This window comes from Melopsittacus undulatus, chromosome 2 (assembly GCF_012275295.1).
Source record: "Melopsittacus undulatus isolate bMelUnd1 chromosome 2, bMelUnd1.mat.Z, whole genome shotgun sequence".
Lineage (NCBI taxonomy): Eukaryota > Metazoa > Chordata > Aves > Psittaciformes > Psittaculidae > Melopsittacus > Melopsittacus undulatus.
In genome coordinates, this window is record NC_047528.1 from 107,590,923 (window position 1) to 107,612,603 (window position 21,681).

General features: G+C 37.4%; 1 protein-coding gene across 1 annotated transcript in view; it reads left to right on the forward strand.

Moving 5' to 3' along the window:
* The window catches only part of GBE1 (1,4-alpha-glucan branching enzyme 1), a 153,262-nt gene that overhangs the window by 95,709 nt on the left and 35,872 nt on the right, over nucleotides 1–21,681 (forward strand). The window contains 1 exon segment of the mRNA XM_034074662.1: nucleotides 1,043–1,214. Within this exon segment, the coding sequence (XP_033930553.1) occupies nucleotides 1,043–1,214 (172 nt within the window).

Here is a 21,681-nt window from a genome sequence, read left to right on the forward strand (position 1 = left end):
GATACTTAAAGTAATGCATGTGAAGGGCTGAAAGAATTCTAGTTTCTTGGCTATGAGTTAATACCAGTCAGAATACGAGGCCTCATGGTTATGAGAAGTGTGTGAAAATAGCAGCTCAATGCTAATAGCTGTCAAAAAACCCAGATGCAGTACCGGAATTATTATGAATGGAGTGGAGAGCAAAGCAAAAATCAGTATGCTAAAGTAGCCTTTCATGGTCTGTGTGCATATTGAATGTTGGAGGCAGATTTGGTCCTGTATCTTGAAGGATATACAGCATAACTGGAAAAAATGCTGTGAGAGAGTTGGTGGGGATAATAGCAAGTGCGGCTTGGTTTTCGTAAGAAGAAAACTAAGTAGGCTAAGACTTCAGGGTAACAGTAAGCACTAGCTAGTTATCAATTCAGTCATTGCTTTTAGATGGAGTTACTAGTTTGTTTTTTGTCGCATGAAGTTACAGAAAACCACTCACATTCTTGATTGCATGCAGATGAATGCTTCATATTCACTCTGCATCTTTAAATCAGGAATGGTGTTAGTAATCCCAGGAATGTTCCTTAAAATGTTCCTCATTTCCTGTGCTTTCTATAAAAAATCCACAGTGGTTGGTGACTTCTGGCTGATTTGATTTGCTGCTAACATTTCACATTTGGTATTTGTAGACAAACAGGTTCTCAGAAGTAATTGTGCAGTTTGATCCCATCAGATGACATGTGGGATCACAACAGTGTGTTATTACCTTATTGATCAATACTTGCACTCCTGTTGGTGCAGGGAGCCCCAGTAACCATGCAGAGGGGAAACAGCTGGTTGGATCTGGCATGCAGGTGAGGCTCAACTCAGAGATATACCTGCCTCAGTTCACATACTTGCTCTTTTTGGCAGCAGATTATTGCACCCATGCAATTACACATCACACAATACAAAGTTGCAGTAATCGACTTCTCACCAGTCTTCTGAGTACTTCCTTTATGATACAGAGTGCCTGTTAGAAATGCTTCCAGTATACCCAAGGGTTTTCTTTCTCTTTAAACTGTTATAGGCACTAGTTGGTGATAAGACATTGGCGTTTCGACTGATGGATGCAGAGATGTATACAAACATGAGTGTGCTCTCGCCCCTTACTGCAGTTATTGATCGTGGAATACAGCTTCATAAAATGATTCGTCTCATTACTCATGCACTTGGAGGAGAGAGCTATCTGAACTTCATGGGTAAGTAATCTTGGGAACAAGTCTTTCATTTTCTCGTCTACAGAACACTTGGCAGGGAAATAAAATGATCTGTCATCATCTTACATCTACAGTACTTAATCACAATGCTGAAGTTTGGAATGTAAGTGCTTTTGTAAAGAGTTAGTACAAAAGGTACTATGCATTGTTTTTCTGTCTGTAAGATGCATTATAAGACAAGGAAGTAAAATCAGCGTGGTTCCTAATTGTAACAGATAAATTTAAAAAATGTGGTAAGCTCTAGTTCATGTTACTCTTATTTACAACTCAGACTAGTATTTTAATAGTTGTTTTGCAAGTTTGTCAGGTGGCAAGCCTTGCCTTACACAGCTGGGTTGTCTTTCATCTCTATTCTGTTCTCCTAAACTTGTAACAGTGAATTTACTAGAGATAGCCCCATGCTTATTTCAGTTATTAATTGTTAGGAATTTATCTATAAATGACTTATATTCCATAGCTTCTTAGTGATGAGCAGGGGCTTAATGAGGTAGGCAAGGGCAAATCTTAGAGATAGGAGGCGCATTGAAGCATAGAATTAGCAGGAGTTAGCAATACCTTTTTTATTGTCATAAGCTGTAAAATACAACTGTTGCATTGCTTGCTAACTCTGTTGCTGCGAGAATGTACAATAGTTGGACTCATTTAATGAGCAAGTTATAGTCCGATATAATCATAAAAGTTTAATGTTTTTCTTAAGTTTTATGCAAAATGCTGAAGCTCTTTATGTTCAGTGCTCTTTACCATATTGACAGTCATTAGTTTCTTTGCAAAATAATCCTTACTTGATAGTAGAAATCACAATTCTGTAATGTGGTGTAACAAGTGTTATATAGCAGTTTCATGGGGGAAGAGGGCTGAAAGCACGCAGTAAATAACCATCTTGATTTTCTGGCAATGAACACTTGAACATTAGAGATGTTCTTAGCTTAATATTTCCTTCAACTTTTATTGTTGAATATTTTGTATGAGTAAGTTAAAGGGGATTGCTGGATGGATATTGCCTTTCTTCCATAACAGTATATTTAAAAATATAAATAAAAAGAGAACATTAACAAGGTGATGGGAGCATTTGATACAAGCGTGTCTGTACTGATACATGTTCTCTTCCTTGGTATTAGAAGAGCACTTAAATACTGTGTTTATGGGTTTTCTTAAAAGGAATTAAAGCAGCTTCAGAACAGAGCAAATCAGTATATGGTATACTAGTAAAACTATTTTTTCCCCATAAAATGCAGACATGTTTCCCATGAGTAAATAAGAGTTAATGAAATAAATATTTATGAAGTGTGTAGTTGGACACCAAAATGTTCAAGGTCTGATGTATGTGGTTCCGTTCAAACTAGTGATGCTACAATAAGAAGGTGGCGTTTAAAGAATATGCCAGCTAAACTGCAGACATTTCTGCCCCAGATCGACTTGGTAAGGTTAGAAAAATTATCAGTAATTCAATGTGGCATGTTAAATCCAGTGTGTCAATGCAGGTTGGTTGAGCAATTTGTATTATGCATCCTTGAGTACTGCAAATGTTTCTGTAACTATGTTATAGTTTGCTATATGTAAAAGATTGAAAGACTGTAAGAAATGATGGAGGAGAAAATGTAGCAGTTCAGAATGCTTGCAGTCTGGTGTAATTAAAATGCATGTTACAGTGTGCTGTCTAGTTAAGCAAATAAAGTAATAAATTAATTCTTCAACTTTCAGTTTTGTGTGAATGCTGAGGGTGAGGAAGAGAAGCCTGTGGGTTGAGGGAGGAGTGGAAATCTCCTTTCACAGTGCCTAGAGAAGGCACTCCAGGTGCCTCTGTGCTTCCCTATGCTCTTCTATAAATGTCTTGTTTCTTACTTTTCTGGAGGGTGGAGGGAAAAGAAAGACACCAAAGCAACATGCTGCTTTCTCAATGCTCTGCTCACCTTAAAGGAAAACAAATCACTCTTCTGATAAGGAAGATACCAGGAATGCAAATCTGTGTTCTCAAATGTATCTTAGATTTTTCTCTTTGAAGATCTGGAATAATATTGAAATATACCTGTGTCATAGTATCATTTTGTCCTTGATACGTGCAGGCAGATTTCTCTTGAGAGAAGCTGTGACATATTGAACACCAAACACTGATACTGCCTTCCTCTCATCTTTCTTACTTTTCACACTGGATGGTTCTTTGTCTTTCTTACAGGTATCTATCAGAAACCACTGCAAAAATCCAGCAAGTGTTCTTATTTTTCATGTTTCTGGATGTTTAATTTTCACTAAAGACTTTTATTTCCCTTCCCAATTGCTTATATGCCACTGTAGTAGGCAATCAATGATGTATTCAAACTTGTATGTGGATAGGAAAGTTTTGTCATTTCAGTTAATTGATTCCCTTGTAACAAACCATTAAGAACACTGTTTCTTCTGGTTTGTGTTTCAGTTTTCCGTGCAGCTTTGCAAATAATCTCTGGGGCTTCATGTGCCCGTCTAGCATGGAAGACTTAACCGAGAAAGGGAAAACTCCGTGTGCTTGGTTGAAAATCAAAATGATAAACATCATACTGTAGTGAATGAACACTCTGGAAGTCTAGTTTGTTTAATAGCAATAGTAAAAAAATACCAATTGTTCTGAGGCTTGTTCTGTGTTTGAATCCTCTGCTTTCAAAGTAGGTAGGGAGTAACAGTCCTAATGTAGCTGTACTTTATTTAACCTTACTCCTGTTGTAGACAGAGGTTTTAATACTGAGACTGGCTGTTATGGGTTTGAAGATGTCACAGGGCTTCAGGAAATTGCAAAGATTACAGGTTTTTCTACACAGAAGCAGAAGCTTTAGTAGGGACACAGCTAGTGCTTCTCGAAGATTCTGCCATAGGTAGTACACACTTTATTGTCTGAACTTAAGTGGCACTTAAAGCCCCAAACATTCATAATGTGTACCTGTGTTAAATAGTGAAAATAATTTATTTTTTGTTTTACATTGGAAATAGTATGGGAAAGAACCTCAAGTATTTTTGTTTGCTGTGATGGTAATACTGAAATACAATACACATCTATTATTAACTTACCTAAAACCAGAAATATATGTGAAAAAATATTTGGAGACATTGGTCTTTTCCTCTCTTATATGAGGATTTGAAACTAAATCCAAAATAGACCCCTATATTTGACTAAAATTCTTTAGTGTTGATCTAACCCCCTACAAAATAACAAAAAGGCTTATGATTTTGAGTCTGCTTCCTCAACTGCTAAACAAGGCTAATGGAAGTTGTTGTAAGGCATCTAGAATACTACAAGAATCTTCCCATCTCACCTTGAGAATAAAGCAGTCACTGTTGTTACCCACTGGATGATCGTTAACTTCAGTGTAAAGACTGTCACATATTTCCTGAAAATAGTAGTTGAACTTACCACTACAAAACTGCTCTTTCTGTACATCCCTTAATTTTCCTTTGGCTTAATTTTTCATCCTGTCCATGTAGAAAACTGTAATTATTACTCTCCTTTAATGTTATTTTTCTATTCTCTTAGTCCTTGCCCTGTTTTCTCTGTACTTAGGGAAAACCTGCAGAATGAAAGAGCTGTGCCAGTTCTTCAATGAACTTATTTCCATGTTCTCTGCCTAGTTTGGAAGATACATGTGTTTGTCTAGATTTAGACAAGCAATGGCACCTGCTTTCTTGCCTAGAATAGATACAATATCCAGTTGGGGGGGGGCTTAAATAGCATTTTAGGTCCTTGGCATCATTCATTTACTAGTTTATGCCACTGTAGTGTATTGCTTTTCAACTTGCTAACTAATATTTTCTTGCTTCCTTCTTCAGTTGAAAATGGCTTAAACTCAAATCTATTGATTTAAATGGAGATTAGTTCCTACATGAACCTCTAGCACTATTTTTCATGATTTTACAACAGAAAAACAACTCTTAATTAGGACTCCAGAGACTAAGTCTCTCTCCCTGCAAAACAACTTTTTATATATGTAGAAGCTAGAAGGTGATTTGCAGTAACTGGAACATTTTTTGCAATCATGACCATTGACTGATGGTGTTACCATTTGGGTTGACATTTACGTCTATTTCACTAATATCAAATTTATCTCTAAAACTTCATTTTCCCACTTGTTAGTTCATTTAGACTGTACTTTAATTTCTCTATGCTTAGGGGTTTTTGGATGCATTGAAACAGTTTATTTCTCTAATGGCTTGGTAGGATGAGACCTTGTTCTTTCTTTGGCCTCAATAATGAAGTAAAATAAAATGCTCTATATCATCTATTACTTTGAGCATTTTGGAGAGAGAAATATAGGTATTTTTCATTTATTTCTTTACTTTTAAACTAAGATTTTATAACATAAGGCTTTTGACAATATTTTGACAAACAAGGAAAGGAACGGTGAAAACTATCAGTAGCACCAATATCAGGGTGGGAAATACACGTAGAAACATTTGAAATAAAAATTATACAACATAACTTGCAATCTAACTGGTAATGTTACTTAGAATCTGAAATATTGCTTTTATTGGTATCTATTCTAGATAAAAAGGAAATGTTATTAAACCAAGGATATTTAGCTTAAACCTAAAGGGGTTTTGTTTTCTTGGACATGTAGCAAACAAATCGCTCTGAATTTTTAAACTTTCTTATGCTTATTACTTATTTGCACTGGTTACAGTGTGGCTTTTTAGACAACCTAAAAAATGGCCTTGAAGGAGTAAATGCGCTATAAACTACCTCCCTTGAGCCAGCTCCTTTTGATAAACAACCTTGAAGTGCTCAGTTGGTAAAGACTGGAATAGAATAGGTAGTTTGAAGTCATCTTTTTAATATGCTTACCTAGTATATCTGTCCAGTGTGCTTTCTGTGCTGCCAGTTCTACCAGGTAGTTTAATTTCATGGCAGTCTGACAGGAAAAATTGCCTTCATTTTAAGGTAGAAAACAAGAAGTGTATAATCTGAAATCATACCTGCAGTTTAAGACTTTTTGTTCTCTAGTCATAGAACACCTACACCTTTGTTGTATGCCCCCACTCACAACATAGGGGAGGCTATGGCAGGATGAAGATAATCCAAATATATAGAGTAGGCTCCAGTAGTTGCTTCAACAGCCTCTTACGGAAGGTCTAGAGGTGCAAACTCTTAATATTTGTTGTTCATTTAGGGCTGATCAAAACAATCTTCGTTTCTATGCCACTCAAAACGTAAGGGGACTGGGAGGAAAGCAGTTAAAGGGAAAGAACATTTTAAAACTAAACAAGACACACAAACCTGTCTAATCCCACCTTCTCTTCACAAATTAAGTACGTCCAAATACTACAAATTTCTTGTGAGAGTTGATTGTAATTCCTCTGTGATAAGGTAGAGAAGAAAGCTCCATACGTGTGTATATGTCATTTGCACACATAAGTAAAATAGCTGCTAGCAGCAGTCTATGTATGTGATAGTGAGTTGATGTTCATGTTATGGGTTCTCAGGTCAGGAACCTGGAAACAGAACTCTTCGTAGTCAACAGCATCCTCAGAACTGCTCAGGAATCAATGGTTGCTCTCTGTTCATGGTAAAACTAAGTAGGATTTTACAGGGTAGGAGAGAGAGTAGTCTGAATTGGGGTAACTGTTGCTTTTGCTTCCGGAGTAATGCTGATGTTTCCTTAGTTTGTTCCGAAGTCTTAGGTCTGCATGCTATCATTTCTGCATTTGGATAACCAAAAAATAAGAATAATAACTTGTCTTTTTTCAGAGTAGGCTTGTTTTGTTTTCCCTTTTTTGTATCTTCTTCAATAAATTAATGTAATAGCAATATAGTTTTCATGTAGAATTAAGCTTCTGCCTTGTCATAAAGGAGAGTAATAACGTTTATTTTCTAGTAAAGCAACATTGCTTATGAAATGTTAGTAGTTTCCTGAATGCCAGATGCCTGCAGAAATGCTCTACCTGATAAAATCTAAATCTGTGCAAGAACTTAGTATGTAAGAGCAGGGAAGAAGTGTTAAGAATGCCCCATTCAAACACTGTGGTAAATGTTGTTTATGTTAAAGCTTTTGTCTTCTTTTTCCCGTGCTGTTCTGCTGAGTGTAGTTCATACACTTTTGATGCTGATAACTTATCAGCATTTGTTTTGTTACTTATTTCTGAAAACCCCCAATGCTGGAAAAAAGCTTTAGTAGCCTCTTACTACACACAGGTGCTTTTTACTTCTCTTTGGAGTCTGTCTGTACCTGGCTGAAAGAAAAATGGATCTTTGTCCAAAACAGTCTACCAGAAAGCAAAAATATTTCTTCCCGATTGTACTTTGTAGGCTGGCTTCTAAAGAGAGGGAGAGAGGTGTGAAACGAACTGTGTTTTCCTTTACATCACAGTCAAGTAATTAAGCAACACAAAGCTGTAGTGAACTGGTGTAAGAGCATGCATAAGAATCTGTTAATCAGCAACCCTGCCTTTGGCAGTGCATTGTTCTTTCTCAGACTGCTTTCTGGCAATGCAGAACAAAATAGAATTAAACCCCGCATGCTACTCAGTAAGGAGCTGTTGTTTTGAGACATGGCTGAACAGGTGACATTTTGTATTAGTAAAGTCTGAATAATAGATCCTTAGGCATACATTCCAATTTGGATTTTAATGTGTGCAGTTGTGGTAATTTGAAATGAGTTCATCTCAGTAGTGTCATTAATTCCCCAAATCAATTTAGTTTAAACTGAGATAACACTTTATGATGACATTGGAATAAAAAATAAGATTTCTTTATGAGATCAAGAACTTATTATTTTCACAAGCAATATTTGGTAGCTTAAAATCTACTCAATATCTTAATTTTCTGAGGCCATCAATGGAATGCTCACTCAGAAAACAGCACTGTACTTGAATTTACATTGGTCTTCAAGAGGCAAGATATTTTCTTTGAAAGTTTTCAAAAGAAGTGGTAAAGTCTGTGAAGTAAAGCCTATTAAAGCATCATTTATAAATGCTGACCTCTCTTCTTGGAAGTCTTTTGAGGTCTTCAGTTTGAAATTTAACACTATGCAGGCTTCAAATGTCATTGGAATTTATCACTGGAAGTGATAGGCTACATGCTTTGATTTGGAGTACATTTCTGTTGCAATTTGTTGTAACCTTGTTGAGGTCTACAAAAAGAAAATCTGAGAGCACTCTTAATACATGTCAAGAGATTTAATGGAAAAAGGCATTTATATAGTAGCAGTCATTGAGAGGCAGCTATGTATTGGCATTGGAGGGAGGAAACCTGTGCAAGGTAGAAGGCAGACCAGAGGAGTACAAGGGTGAGGGAGGCAGGAAATCAGGTTGGTACTGGAGTGGAGCTGCAGGCTCCATTAATCCACAACAGTCAGTTCATCTTTCCTGCTAAAAAGATGCATTTCTGTGCATAATTCAGGGTAAATTATTTCTGTGAGCTCATGGAAATCAATAAAAACACAGTGAAAATGAGGTATTTTATGAAGTTTTACTTCAGAGTTAAGTATTACGAGGTTAATCTTGTGTATGAATCTGGAGCTGATTTTAGTAAGCTCCCAAGAAGGGAGAGGAGGAATTTACAGTGGAGTAAATTAGAAAGGGAGCTTAGGAAGAGGATTAAATTAGTTTTGGCTGAAAAGGAAATTAATACTGTTAGATTTAATTTTTCTATTCTATTTTTTTATATTTTATTTTGTGAATAGTACTCATACCTTTTGAGTGGGAATGTTAAATATAAAATACTGCTTCTTTCTTAATGTATTGTGTAAAGTTGCAAGCCTGGTGGAATAACAGCAGAAGTGACTAACATCTCAAGGAGAGCAAAGGATTATTCACACAACCAGGAGTGCTAGTGCAGCCTTTGTATGGCCAGAAATTTAGGACTTTTGCTTAGTTAGAATAGTTATTTTGATCTCTTTGGAATTCAGAACAGATCTGGCAAGCAAAGTATTTGCGATGAATAGCTTCTTAAGAAGCATTTTATAGGAAGATTATTTAAAAACACTTTAGTAATCCACTTCTGATTTAAGAGTCAGTCCATAGGCTATGAAACATCTCCCTTAAGCTCATCATTATTTCTTTTCTGGCTAACTATTAATACAAAACACTGCAGGAAACCCTGGGTCATCTGGGTAGTTATGTTGTAGGTCAACTCCTTTTGCAGCCTAATTTCACAATCTTTATCTTCATAATGAAGAAATGTATGTTCTTATTTCGAAATATTAATGCTAAGAAAGAGATCTGAAAGAAAACATTACTCTGTTTTAACGTATAGTGTTGGATCGGCACCATGCTTTCCACCATTTATGTTGTGAAAAGTACAAACTTTGGGACTGTTGTGACCCATCCTTTTGCCATTTTATATGTATCCTGGAGTAAGACCACAGTTTTATTTTTCTCTTACTATAGATTATAGGTGTCTTTTGTGCATGTGTTCTCCCTAGGAATGGGGGCGAGTATGTGTGTATGACCTTTTAAGAACAAACAAACCTTAGCTCAGGCTGAGCTTTTCTTCTTTGATTTTTTTCTGTGATTGGTTTTTAGCTCATAATGGCTGCCACCATCTTAGAAAGTGAGGAATTTTACATATTACTTGAAGGGAAAAGTGGAGGAGCCTGAACATGGATGGACTTCTGTAACTCAGATGTTTTCTGTAGTTTAAGCAAGCATAGTGGGAGTGTTAGCTATCTGTAGATACCAAAATGCTATGTAAATATATATTTTATTTTCAAGACTTCTTCACTTGTGTTATTGTGTTTTTTCGCCCCTTGTGTTCTGTTTATCATACAGTCATAGAATGATTCAGGTTGGAAATGACCTTAAGATGCTCTAGTTCAGACCCCCCTGCCATGGGCAGGCACACCTCACTCACCCTGACCAGTTTGGCCTTGAACACTGCCAGGGATGGAGCATTTACCATTTCTTTGGGCATCCTGTTCTGGCGCCTCAGCACCCTTACAGTAAAGAACTTCTTCCTTACATCTAACCTGAACTTCCCCTGTTTCAGTTACTATAACCTAGTAAGCACTACTAAAACTATACTATGTGGCAATATTATGGTTGAAATAACAGGTTACTTTTTTTCTAAATTTTATCCCTGTGTGGGCCTTACATACACTCTCTTGCTCTAATGCATGTCATACTTGGTGCTAAAGCATTGATTTACACAGGTCAGAGAGATAAAAATATGATCTAGAACAAAGTAATGCAGGTGCTATTTGGGGTAGTTCTTATTCCTGCCTGCAGGTGCTTTGCAAAGGAGAAATTGGAAGTTTAGCCAGTTCAATCTCTGGTTTTTAAGTTCCATTTTATTTCTGGCTTTGTCGTGAGGGTTACTACCTTCTTCGCTCCCCCAGTTTAGATGAGTTTTGGAAGGTTTGCTATAAACTGCTATGCCTTTTTATGTCAATTTTAATAACAACTATTCAAAGTTGATAAATTTGCCAAAATACTGATGTGTTAATTTCAGTAGATGTAGAGAAAACTTACCTTATTTGTGCAGAATTCTCTGGTGCACATAATTTGTTGTTTTGTTTGGAGAGGGGAAAAAAAGAAAGCAAAATCAGTAATACTATACTCTGGTTACAGTGCTGGCTGTGGCAAGACTTAGAAATATAGGAACCTATTTATTGATATCCTGCCTTCCTAATTATGGGAAGGAAGTGAGGCATTCTTGATTAAAAATGGGCAAGCAGGGAGTCTCTTAGTTTAAAATAGTTTTAATTTCCCAGAGTTTAACATAGACATAGTTGAAGTTTTCAGGAAAACCGTGAAAGTCCCTTTTCATATTTACTATTTGCATTTCTGTTTACAGGCCAGAAAGACTATCTTTTTAATTTTTCATTTCCTATGAAGGCTATTGCTTGGTTTGAATAAGAACACAGAAATGAATCCATTGCTTGTCTCTGAAAACTTAAATGCAGGAAGAGGCCTATAGAAATAAATAAAATTTATCTTAATAAAGGAGCTGTCTACATGTTATATACTCTTGGTAAGGTTTTGATTTGCAGTGTCTTCTGTTGTATGACTATGTTGAAAATACTGAGAGACTAGACATTCTAAAACAAGGCAGAGAAAAAAGCATGATTTGTGACTGAAATGCTTATGTTCCACTCATCCTCAGTGGCTGACTGTAAATGTGGAAACGCTTGTGCTAGAAGTACTTCTGCAAGCAATATATATTGAGAAAGCATATAAAAAGCAGTCGTGAGTGTATTGGGCTTAGAAGTTGTATATTTTGGTAAGAAGATTATATGTTCATCTCCCGTTTTATAAGGGGATGATGTGAGCTGTATCCGAGATACCAAGAAACTAGGCTTAGTGACATGAGGAGTTTTTACTAGTCTTATGGTACAGCACTGTCTGTCTGTTCTGCCCTCCCACTATTGCAATGCATTATCAGGTTTTCAAAGGATGTGTTGTCTGACAAAAAAATGTTCCCATTAAGATCTAAAGAAGAAAACAAATAATGAAATAAGCTACCATCATAGTATGGCTGTGTAAAAGAATGGAATGAAACCGAAGAGAATGAATTATAATACTGGGAATTTTTTTTATTTAAGACAAAAGTTTATTTTCCCATGTTTGAGGGTTTTTTTTCCCTTTTCTTTGTTAAAGAAGATCCATGCAAAGCATTTATCACTTGGTTGAATTTATTTTTTGTTAATAAAAAATTCAAAGGAACGAAAAATCATTACTGAGTAATATTTCATATGTCCAATTCAAAATGTCTTTGTGCAAGTAATCTCTAATGGTTTCTTGTCTCTGTTTTGTATTTTGTATTTGTCGCTTTGAATTTCCATACAGCATTGCCAGAGGGGGAGAAGAGAAATCATCTCAGCATTTGTACATATTTGGCTTTACTCAAACAGTTGGAACATACTTTTTTGACGGCAAAGTTTACTTTTGCCATCGATAAAACATTTTTGTCTTAAAGGCATAAAAAGCATTATGTGCTTCCTAATATGGTTGCAATACATTTTCAGCTTAGAACCTAAGAAAGCTGTGTGACTCGTTTGTATCCAGCGCAATGACAGCATGAAACATAGTGCTCTGAATACATACATATTTCAGTGAAATGGAATGCTATTTTTGGAAATAATGTTTTAAAATAATTAATGAATACTTGCATACAAAATAAATTCTAGCAGTTATGTGTTAGAGAGAGGAGCAGTAAACGTTAAGGTATTCTTTTAGTAAAAGAATCCTCAAGGAAAAAAAGTTGGAGGTGGCTACTTAAATGAGATTGCTTATAATGTTTGCTACAGCTAGTTTGGAAGTATTTGTTTCAAAACTTGAAAAACAAATTAAAATTTTATCATGTTTTAAGCGCTGTAATATAATCTAGAAGTAATTTCTGCTCTGGTTCTCGTTTATCAGGGTAAATTTATTTTGTATCTATTAACTTGGTGTCACAAGGAAAACCTAAAATGATTAGTTATGTCTTGAAAGGCTCACAGATTTGTTATGCTTTCAGCTGATTCAGGTCTTGGGGCTAATTTAAATGTGTTCCAAGTATAAGATGAATACTGTCATGTTTGCATCTGCATAGATAGCAAATTGTTGAATTTCAAACTCTGAAGGGATAGCTGTAACCTGCAAATGAAGAGGCACAACATAATGGAGTGAAGAGGGAATAGCTTGCAGCAAATCTGTCTCGGAAACTGAATCTCATAGCTTGGCAGTGTTAGACCGTTCATTTACAACTATTTACTTGTTTCCTAACTTCCTTTGGACGAAGTTGCTTGAGGAAAATGTGCGTTAAGGTACACAACTAGTCTCGATTCATGATAGCTTCCTTTCTTGAGGAAAGAAAGTTAGCATTCTGATCTTTGAAGACATTTGTTCAGAGTCCGTGTGGCACCATCCAAAATACTTTTCTCCCACCTGTACCACCAAGCCAAAAAAAAATGAGCACTGGATCAATTGCCAGTGAATGCTACCAGATGGAGTTGGATAGATTTCTTTTTAGGATTCCAAAATTCTGTTTCGTCTTTTCTCACATTCAGGAAGTATCTAGAGTTGTAAAAACCATACTTTTTTCTATTCCATTGTGTATATGCCAGTCCCTTCAGGCAGGTCACTTTACTCGCTCTCAATATCTCTAACCTAACTATATACACAGAGATCATCTTCCTGTCAATATAAATGCAGCTAAAGATGCCAAAATACATAGCTTTGGCTTTCCTGTTGGCTTTAGGCGAAGAATAACATTGAACAGTGTCTTCCTTCATAAAAGTTGGTGCCATGAAGCTCTTCTGAGGCTTTTTTAAATAATAAACAACAAAAAACAAGAGCCATCACCAGTAGACTGAAGTCTAGCGGGTATCTAGATTGGCATATGCATTATGCCAATCATCAGGAAATGCTGGAGTACATTAGTGGGTCTTGGATTTCCTACTTATTTGAACAATTTTCTGTACTAAAATTTGAAAATTGGTAGATGAAATACGAAATTGGCAGAAGCTGTGCCTGATGACACTCTGAGTACCTCTTAAAAGCTCTTCATCAAAAGACACATTACTAGGCCAAAAATGGCTAAAAATCTTCTCTCTAGGCTTTCTGCCTGTAGTGAGAATGATTACCTGAAGGAAGGGGAATAGAGCAATGCCACTTAAGCCACTGCATCTTGTGAATTTTCTGATGTTTTAAAACTGTTCCTTTAAGGCATTCCTCATTGAGAAGTACAAGGGGAGGAGAATGTGGAACATTAACTGAATGTGCAGAAAGGGCATTTTCTGCTACAACTGATTTTTCAAAGAAATTCAACATTTGAGGTTCAATCTGGCTTGCTTCCCTATTTTGCTTTAAATTTCAACATACACCTTGTTTTAAGCCGTTTCTTTCAGTATCACAAGTTTTGGGGTTTTTGTTTGGTTATTTTTTGTCCTCCTGCGTCCCCATATGCAAAGAAAAAATAGGATGAAGTCCTCATTGGACAGTTGTTCTCTCTAATCTTACAGATTTTGGAGGTTATATTATAAATCACTTCCTACTTGTAGCAAAGCTGTCATCAGTCCCCGTTCTCTAAGTTCTCTTTCCATCTGAGGGGCAAAATTTTGCTTCAGCTTCTAAAGCTATTGCCTGCTGGGCAATTGCCTATCAGCTTTATTTAAACTTGCTAACTGGTTTTAATTCTTCCCTATGTTTTCTCTTTTTTGTGTATTTTTTTTTCTTTTACCCTTTTCCCAGTTGTGTTGGCACTGGTTTGATGTACAGGCAAGTCAAGATTATCTTTAATTACCCTTGTAAATCCAATCCATCAGTTCATAAGGATACTTCTAACAGGCTATAGCCTTTTCAGTAGTTGCAGTCTCCACATGCAGGCCCATACTGCTAACACTGTCCTCTGTTACTCAGACAGGCACCAGCTTCATGAAGTTGCTATGTCTGTGCTGTACAAAACTATTTGATTTGGGGTTTTGATGTCATAGTCTGAATGCATAGCGTCAGAAGTACTCGGTGTCTGATGTAATTAATTGTAGATGAGTACAGAGGTAATGCTTTTCAGCAACTTGTTCATAATGACAGCCTTTCTTTATGCTATTCTGGTGTTGTAAACAGTCATAGAATCATAGAATAGTTAGAATTGGAAAGGACCTCAAGATCATCTAGTTCCAACCCCCCTGCCATAGGCGGGGACACCTCACACTAAACCATATCACCCAAGGCTTCATCCAACCTGGTCTTGAACACTGCCAGAGATGGAGCATTCACAACCTCCCTGGGCAACCCATTCCAGTACCTCACCACCCTAACAGGAAAGAATTTCTTCCTTATATCCAGTCTAAACCTCTGCTGTTTAAGTTTCAACCCATTCCCCCTTGTCCTATCACTACAGTCCCTAATAAATAGTCCCTCCCCAGCATCCCTGTAGGCCTCCTTCAGATACTGGAAGGCTGCTAAGAGGTCTCCATGGAGCCTTCTCTTCTCCAGGATGAACAGCCCCAACTTTCTCAGCCTGTCTTCATATGGGAGGTGCTCCAGTCCCCTGATCATCCTCGTGGCCTCCTCTGGACTTGTTCCAACAGTTCCATGTCCTTTTTATATTGAGGACACCAGAACTGCACACAATACTCCAAGTGAGGTCTCACGAGAGCAGAGTAGAGGGGCAGGATCACCTCCTTCGACCTGCTGGTCACTCTCCTTTTGATGCAGCCCAGGATACAGTTGGCTTTCTGGGCTGTGAGTGCACACTGCTGGCTCATGTTCATTTTCTCATTGACTAACACCCCCAAGTCCTTCTCCGTAGGACTACCATTAATTTCCTTTTTGCCCAACCTGTAGCTGTGCCTGGGATTGCCATTAAATATTTTAATAATATGTAAGCATTATGTTGCTTTATAACTTCCTTTTTCTTTTTACACTGTAATGTGAATAAAGATGGTTTGAGGATCAAGTTTAAGATACTTTAAAATCAAATTTTGTAACACTTCCATCCATATAAAACATGAATGCATAACGTCCATGTGAAGCAATTGCAAATCTATGCTAAATTTTGAGAGCTGATGTGGTGAGTGTTCCGAGACTTAGTGTTTTTTGTGGAAGCAGCATGTATCAATGATTTTAAATTAATGCCGATGTTTAACATCATGCAGGTGCAGTGACTCATCTGACAGGCTCATTATGTCTTGCAGAAAGTTCAGAAGACTTTTTGAGAACACTGTGAGACTTGGTCCGTATTCCAGTGAGAGGGAGAGAAAACATCAGGGTAGTTACTGCCTTGAACAGGTCAGAATTACATCATTGGAGGGCTTTGCTCATTAGTACATACCTTTTGTGCACCTTCATTAGTGGAACTCATTTACAGACAGGCAAGGCATTTCAATCTGCACCAGACCTTTTTCTGTTCCACAACTGAAAAGTTAATATACTGACTGATAGTCGTAAGTAGTTCAGTTGATGATGAGGCAGATGTGACTGTTCTTAAAACCTGCCCTTCTGTGGCATGGCAAAGTACCAGAGGCTGATTACCTGAGTACTGATTTCTGATTGTTCTTTCTGAGCAAAACTTCAAGTGTCAATATCCATTTCCACAGAGCAAAAATACCCCAAGACCCGAAACCAAATGAAACCCCAGTACAAACAACCTTGCCTTAGGCATCCTGGTAATGACTGACTGCAGTGGCGGAGATCTTGCAGAAGATTATGCTGTCACTGTGCAGTTGTTATGCCAACACTTTGAAATATGCTAAAACTAATAAACTTCACTTAGAAAAATGGCTTTCAAGTGTCTGGTTAGAGTCTTAAATGAACCAGTCACCTTCTTTTGTTTCATATATAACTATCTTAAACAAACCAACAAAAAACACAGAACGACAAAAAAACCCAACGCAATAAATATCCCCCACAAAACAAAACCCCCTTAAAGATAACAATAGATAACTTGAAAGGGAGAAAAAGACTCAAATAATGAAGCAGATAAATTGATGGGGGGTGTTCTTCTGATATCTAATTATGTTTAGATCAACATAAATAGTTAACGAACCACTGAGGACGCTACTTTTGAAACATACTCTGCAAAGCAGCAGATTCATTCCTTGGAATATCGGTATATTTCAAAGCTTTCCCAATTAAGATGAAACATCAAATTCCTGTGAGGTGAAAAATAAAAATTATTTCCATTTGATAGAATTTAAACTGTTTATAGTAATGTTTTAATCTGTTTATTTTCTAGTAAGCGGAAGGAAAATGAATCAGAATGTAAATGTACATTTTACTTGGCATAGTGCAAATGCAAATTTGAACCTCTTTCCTCCTTAGGTTGCTCAAAATACACTCCCACAAGGAAATTTTGGCAGGTTTTTATTTTTCTAGCTTACATTGCCAGGTTTGACTTCTGTTAGTGTCATTCTTCTTTAACCACTTAAATCTGTTGTCTGATTAATGAGAATCCCTATCTGAACTACTGTTAGATAGTTGTTTTTTTTTTTTTTTTTCAAACAGCAACATGCTTTATCTCAAGTTATTAGATAAAAATTCCTTCTAAGACACCAGAAAATCGTATTGAAACACTGCTGGTGTGAGAGGAAATGCTGCAAGATAATGCCCAAGTCTCTGATGTGTTCTGATTTGGGTTTGGGGGTTTTGCTTCGTCTTAAAATAGAGCTAGTGTTGAAGCAATGTTTGTATTAGCAACTAGACACATCTTACTGTTCTTTTCCAAGACAATATCTTGTGCAGAGTTGTTCTGATCAGTGCTTGAAGTGGGACTATGGGTGACAAATGAGAGCAATGTCACTCTTTTCCCAGTGACATGTTGCAATTTTGTGGATCAACAGCTATACTTGGAGGCCTCACAGCAGTTTCTGCTGATTGCTGCAGGCAGTCCAAGTGGGCTAGGCTGGACTTATGCAGAGTTACTTATCTCCCTACAAGGCAGCATGGGGCAGCTGATAAGCAATATCTTAAAGCTGTAGGGAGGTAGTGGCTGCTGGCTCAGAGCTTCAATTGGATTTTTGCCTCTCAATCCCTGTGACCGGCAGGGTAGTCCAATCTCAGCTAGCCCTAAACTCAGCAGGGGCCTCTACCACTCCTGGTGCAGCATCTTGGCCTTTTTTATAACCCAGTTTCTGCTGGCTCTGATTCCCCCTTTACTTTCTCCGTTCTTCGCAGACTGCTGTTGGGTTAAATAAATTCAGTCACACAGCCAAGCTATCAACTGATAAACTCAAGCATACATATTTGGGATATATTTTGGGCCCTTTTGTCTCTTATAGCTCATGTAGTGTATTGCTGTCTGAAAATGGTTTAGTATGAGCATTTGGAAGCGGCAGTCTGAAGCGTTCAGTTTTACTTGTAGCACACACTAGCAGTCCTTTATCTACGCATACAGTTCTTTTAATGAATCTTCTTATCTCATGTATCCCATCTACTTTAATAGCTGTACAGGAAAGCAGACTGGGCAACTGAGAAATTCTATCTCAGGGTTGTTTTAAGCTGTTAGTAAAGCATATGACTCTCAAAATGTGGATTATGTATTTTATTTTTCCCAGCATGTCTGAATTTTACAGATGGCTAATATTTTATTCATCCCTCAGCAGTAGCCCTGAAGCAAAGGGGATTGTTGGCCAATCATTTTTAGTGTCAGTAGCTGGCATTTATTTTCATCTGCTGTGTATGTATTAAAAAAACCCAAAACAAAACAAAACCACAAAAAAACCCACACCACAAACAAAACAAGCCCCAACCAATGGCAAACAAACCTGATCTCAACTTAAATCCTCAGTGCATGACTATTTAGCATCACCCTCCTACATTCTTTTGCTGGGAGGTAGAAGTACAATAACAATTTAAATGTCTTCCTGCTAAGTAGTGGAATTGAAGTAATTGTGCTGAACAGTAGGAATGCTGGATTTTGCCAGGGCTGTGCTTTTTGTCAGCTCACTGAGGCAAGTCTACTTCTTGAAAAAAATTATATTGAGAGAACTCTGTAAAAGGAACCTGTTTTTAAAATGCTTCCAACTCTTCCCATTTTGGAAGGCTTTCTGTATGCTGAAACATTGCTAATATGCAATTCTGGGTTATAACATTTGCCTTTCCCCTTAACAATTGGCTTGGATTTACGAGCCATGCCCTATATGCATTGTGTTGGAGTGCTGTTGTCAAACTCCATAATAATTAAAACACTGAAAGGAACGTTTTGAAAATAGGCCTGTGACTTACTGATCTGTGTTTTCTAAGTAGTATGTATTTGGGAGATGTGATTATGTTCATGAACTGCTTTGATGTATGTTGCTATAATGTTTAATTGCCAAGTTAGGAACCTGTGAGGATCTTAATGTAAGAATTTTCTTATCAAATATGATATATGGCTTATTTTGGAATCTTCTTACTGGTTTTTTTACACTTCAGTGTGGTGAAGGTCTCTGCTAACATTAAGATTTTCTGCATGAGTGTGTTAAGTTTATATAAAACTCTGTACTCCTCATTTCTATAAACTTTTATTTTTAATTTTCTTTTGTCCAAGGATTCAGAAAAGGCCCTTGAGCTTTACAGCTCATCTAAAAGATTAAGCAATGTCCAGACCTAATTATACAGGGGTTGCATTCGCTTGCAGCAGATCAGTTAATATATGTTCATCAGAACTGAGCTAGACTATAAAACCTGGGCTGTTTAAGCACAGAAAGTTCATGTTGCTGGCATCTATCACAAATACATCAGATTTTACTCTTGTTCTTTGGGAGCTTTGCGCATCTTTCTCGCTTGTTCTGTCTCTCAGAGCAAAGTGTGGCACTGGGACCTGTCATGTTATACAGAAAGTCCTGCCAGGGACCATGCTCACAAACAGTCTTTCTGAGTCCAGGGTTATTTTGTAAGTAAAGGAGGTCTTTGCAGGAGTAGTATCAATGAATGCAATCAGAGAATGTAAAGTAAGCTTCTTGGGTAAGGGTTGTTACAACACTGCTGCCTTGTGTTTGAAATACAAGCCATGGTTTCAACTTTGCTACCCTCATATTAATTTAGAAGTACCTTTGAAAACAACAATAATAATCTAACAGTATGAATTACTCTCTCGTATGTATTTTCACTAAAACGTTGAGAAAGGTTTGAGTAGTCAGGTAGTGCATCAGCAAGTGCACTGCTGAAAAACACTTGGGTAGCATGGTCAGTGGAGTCTTCTATAGGGAGATTGTTATGAACTGGGAATGATGAAGAACAGGACTAGCTCACATGCAATGCACCTAGCTTTGTAGCTGGTTTTCTGCTAAAGTTAACATTTTTTTCTGTTTGTTCCAACTTATTCTTAAGCAAACATCCTTGCATATCTAAATTATCACTTGAGTTAGGTATTAGATACACCTAATATTTCAACTGTTGTGTAGAATTGGGTTTAGAAGCAAATAGACAATTTGATTACATTTTTATATCAACTTATTTTTATATATTGCTTATATACAGATTTGCATACATGTAAGCTCACAGTGGTGAGACATTACAGTAACAGGTTGCTTTGAAACAGCGCCAAGTCCTGCAAACAGAATACTGCTTGTACCTTCAAAAATCACAAATCACCTAACATTCCGAATACAAATAGCTGTTTGCCTAATGACATCGAAACATACCCAGGGTGTGAACTTAGAAATACTTTTGATTGGGTTGTTTTTTTTTTACATCAGAAGAGTCTTACATTGGCAGCCACAATCTTGAGACTGAGTGCATCAGAGGTAAGTCTCTGGGCTCTTTGAGGGAGAGACGGTGTAGCTAGCAGTACGAGGCTGTGCCTTTTCAAAGACTTGGAATAAGCACATAATTCTTTTTTTAAAATACTGTAGAGAAAGTGCCCAAGCCCATTGAAAACAACAGCAAATAATACTTAAAATTGTGAAGGTCTTGATGGCTTTCAAAACCAAATGTGTTTTAAGAAGTGTAGAAATACATTGTCAGCATAGCGCTGTTGAACCAGCCTCAGGGAGAGGGCAGGAGGCAGCTGGCAGAAGAAAGATTTAATGGAGGCTCAAAGTAGTGATAAATCATTCTAGGAGGAATCTTGGGAATCATTTTGCTTGTGAACATTAGGTAAGAAGTGGTTCAGAGCTGCAACCAGAAGAATTCTCTGATGGCTGGTTTGATCTGTTTCAAGAAAGCAAGACAAGGGGATCTCATTAATACATATAAATGTCTCAAAGGCAGGTGCCAGGGGATCGTGCCAGACTCTTTTCAGTGGTAGCCAGTGGTAGGATGAGGAGCAATGGCCATAAACTAAAACAAGTTTCACCTCAACATGAGGGAGAACTTCTTTATGTTGAGGGTGTCAGAGAACTCGAACAAGGTGCCAGGGAGGTTGTGGAGTCTCCCTCTCTAGAGACAGTCCAAACATGCGTGGATGCGTTCCTGTGTGACCTGCTCTGTGTGGTCCTGCCTTGACAGGGGGTTTGGACTGGATGATCTCCAGAGATCCTTTCCAATCCCAGTCATTCTGTGATTTTCCTTTCTGTTTACGTGCTTGAAATACTGTATAGAACTGTATGAAGACATAGTGCTGTGATAATATTTGTTAATCAAAGTATAAGGGTTTATTTTCTTTTGAAGCAAGGGGCAGTGGGAGTAAACCAGAGCATAGGAGATTCCATGTGATCATCAGGAAGAACTTCTTTACTGTAAGAGTGACAGGGCACTGGAACAGGTTGCCCAGGGGGCTTGTGGAGTCTCCTGCATTGCCCGCCCAGACAAGTTCCTGTGTGATGTACTCTAGGTTACCCTGCTCTTGCAGGGGGGTTGGACGAGATGATCTTTCGAGGTCCCTTCCAACCCTTGGGATTCTGTGATTCTGTGAAGTGTTATGGCATTTTAAAAGTTGAAGGTTTCACTGTTAGTATATTTGAATGTGACTTCATTAATATTTATATATTCAAGAGTCCTGACATCTGTTACTTGGCTGTTTAGGAAGTTTTCTGTTTCAAATAAATGAGGTATTTAACAGCTCTATTTATATTAAGCTAATATGGAGGAGTTTGGAGAAGTGTCTGACACTGTACAGTCTTGCACAAAATTGTGTTTCCAGGCATCTTTG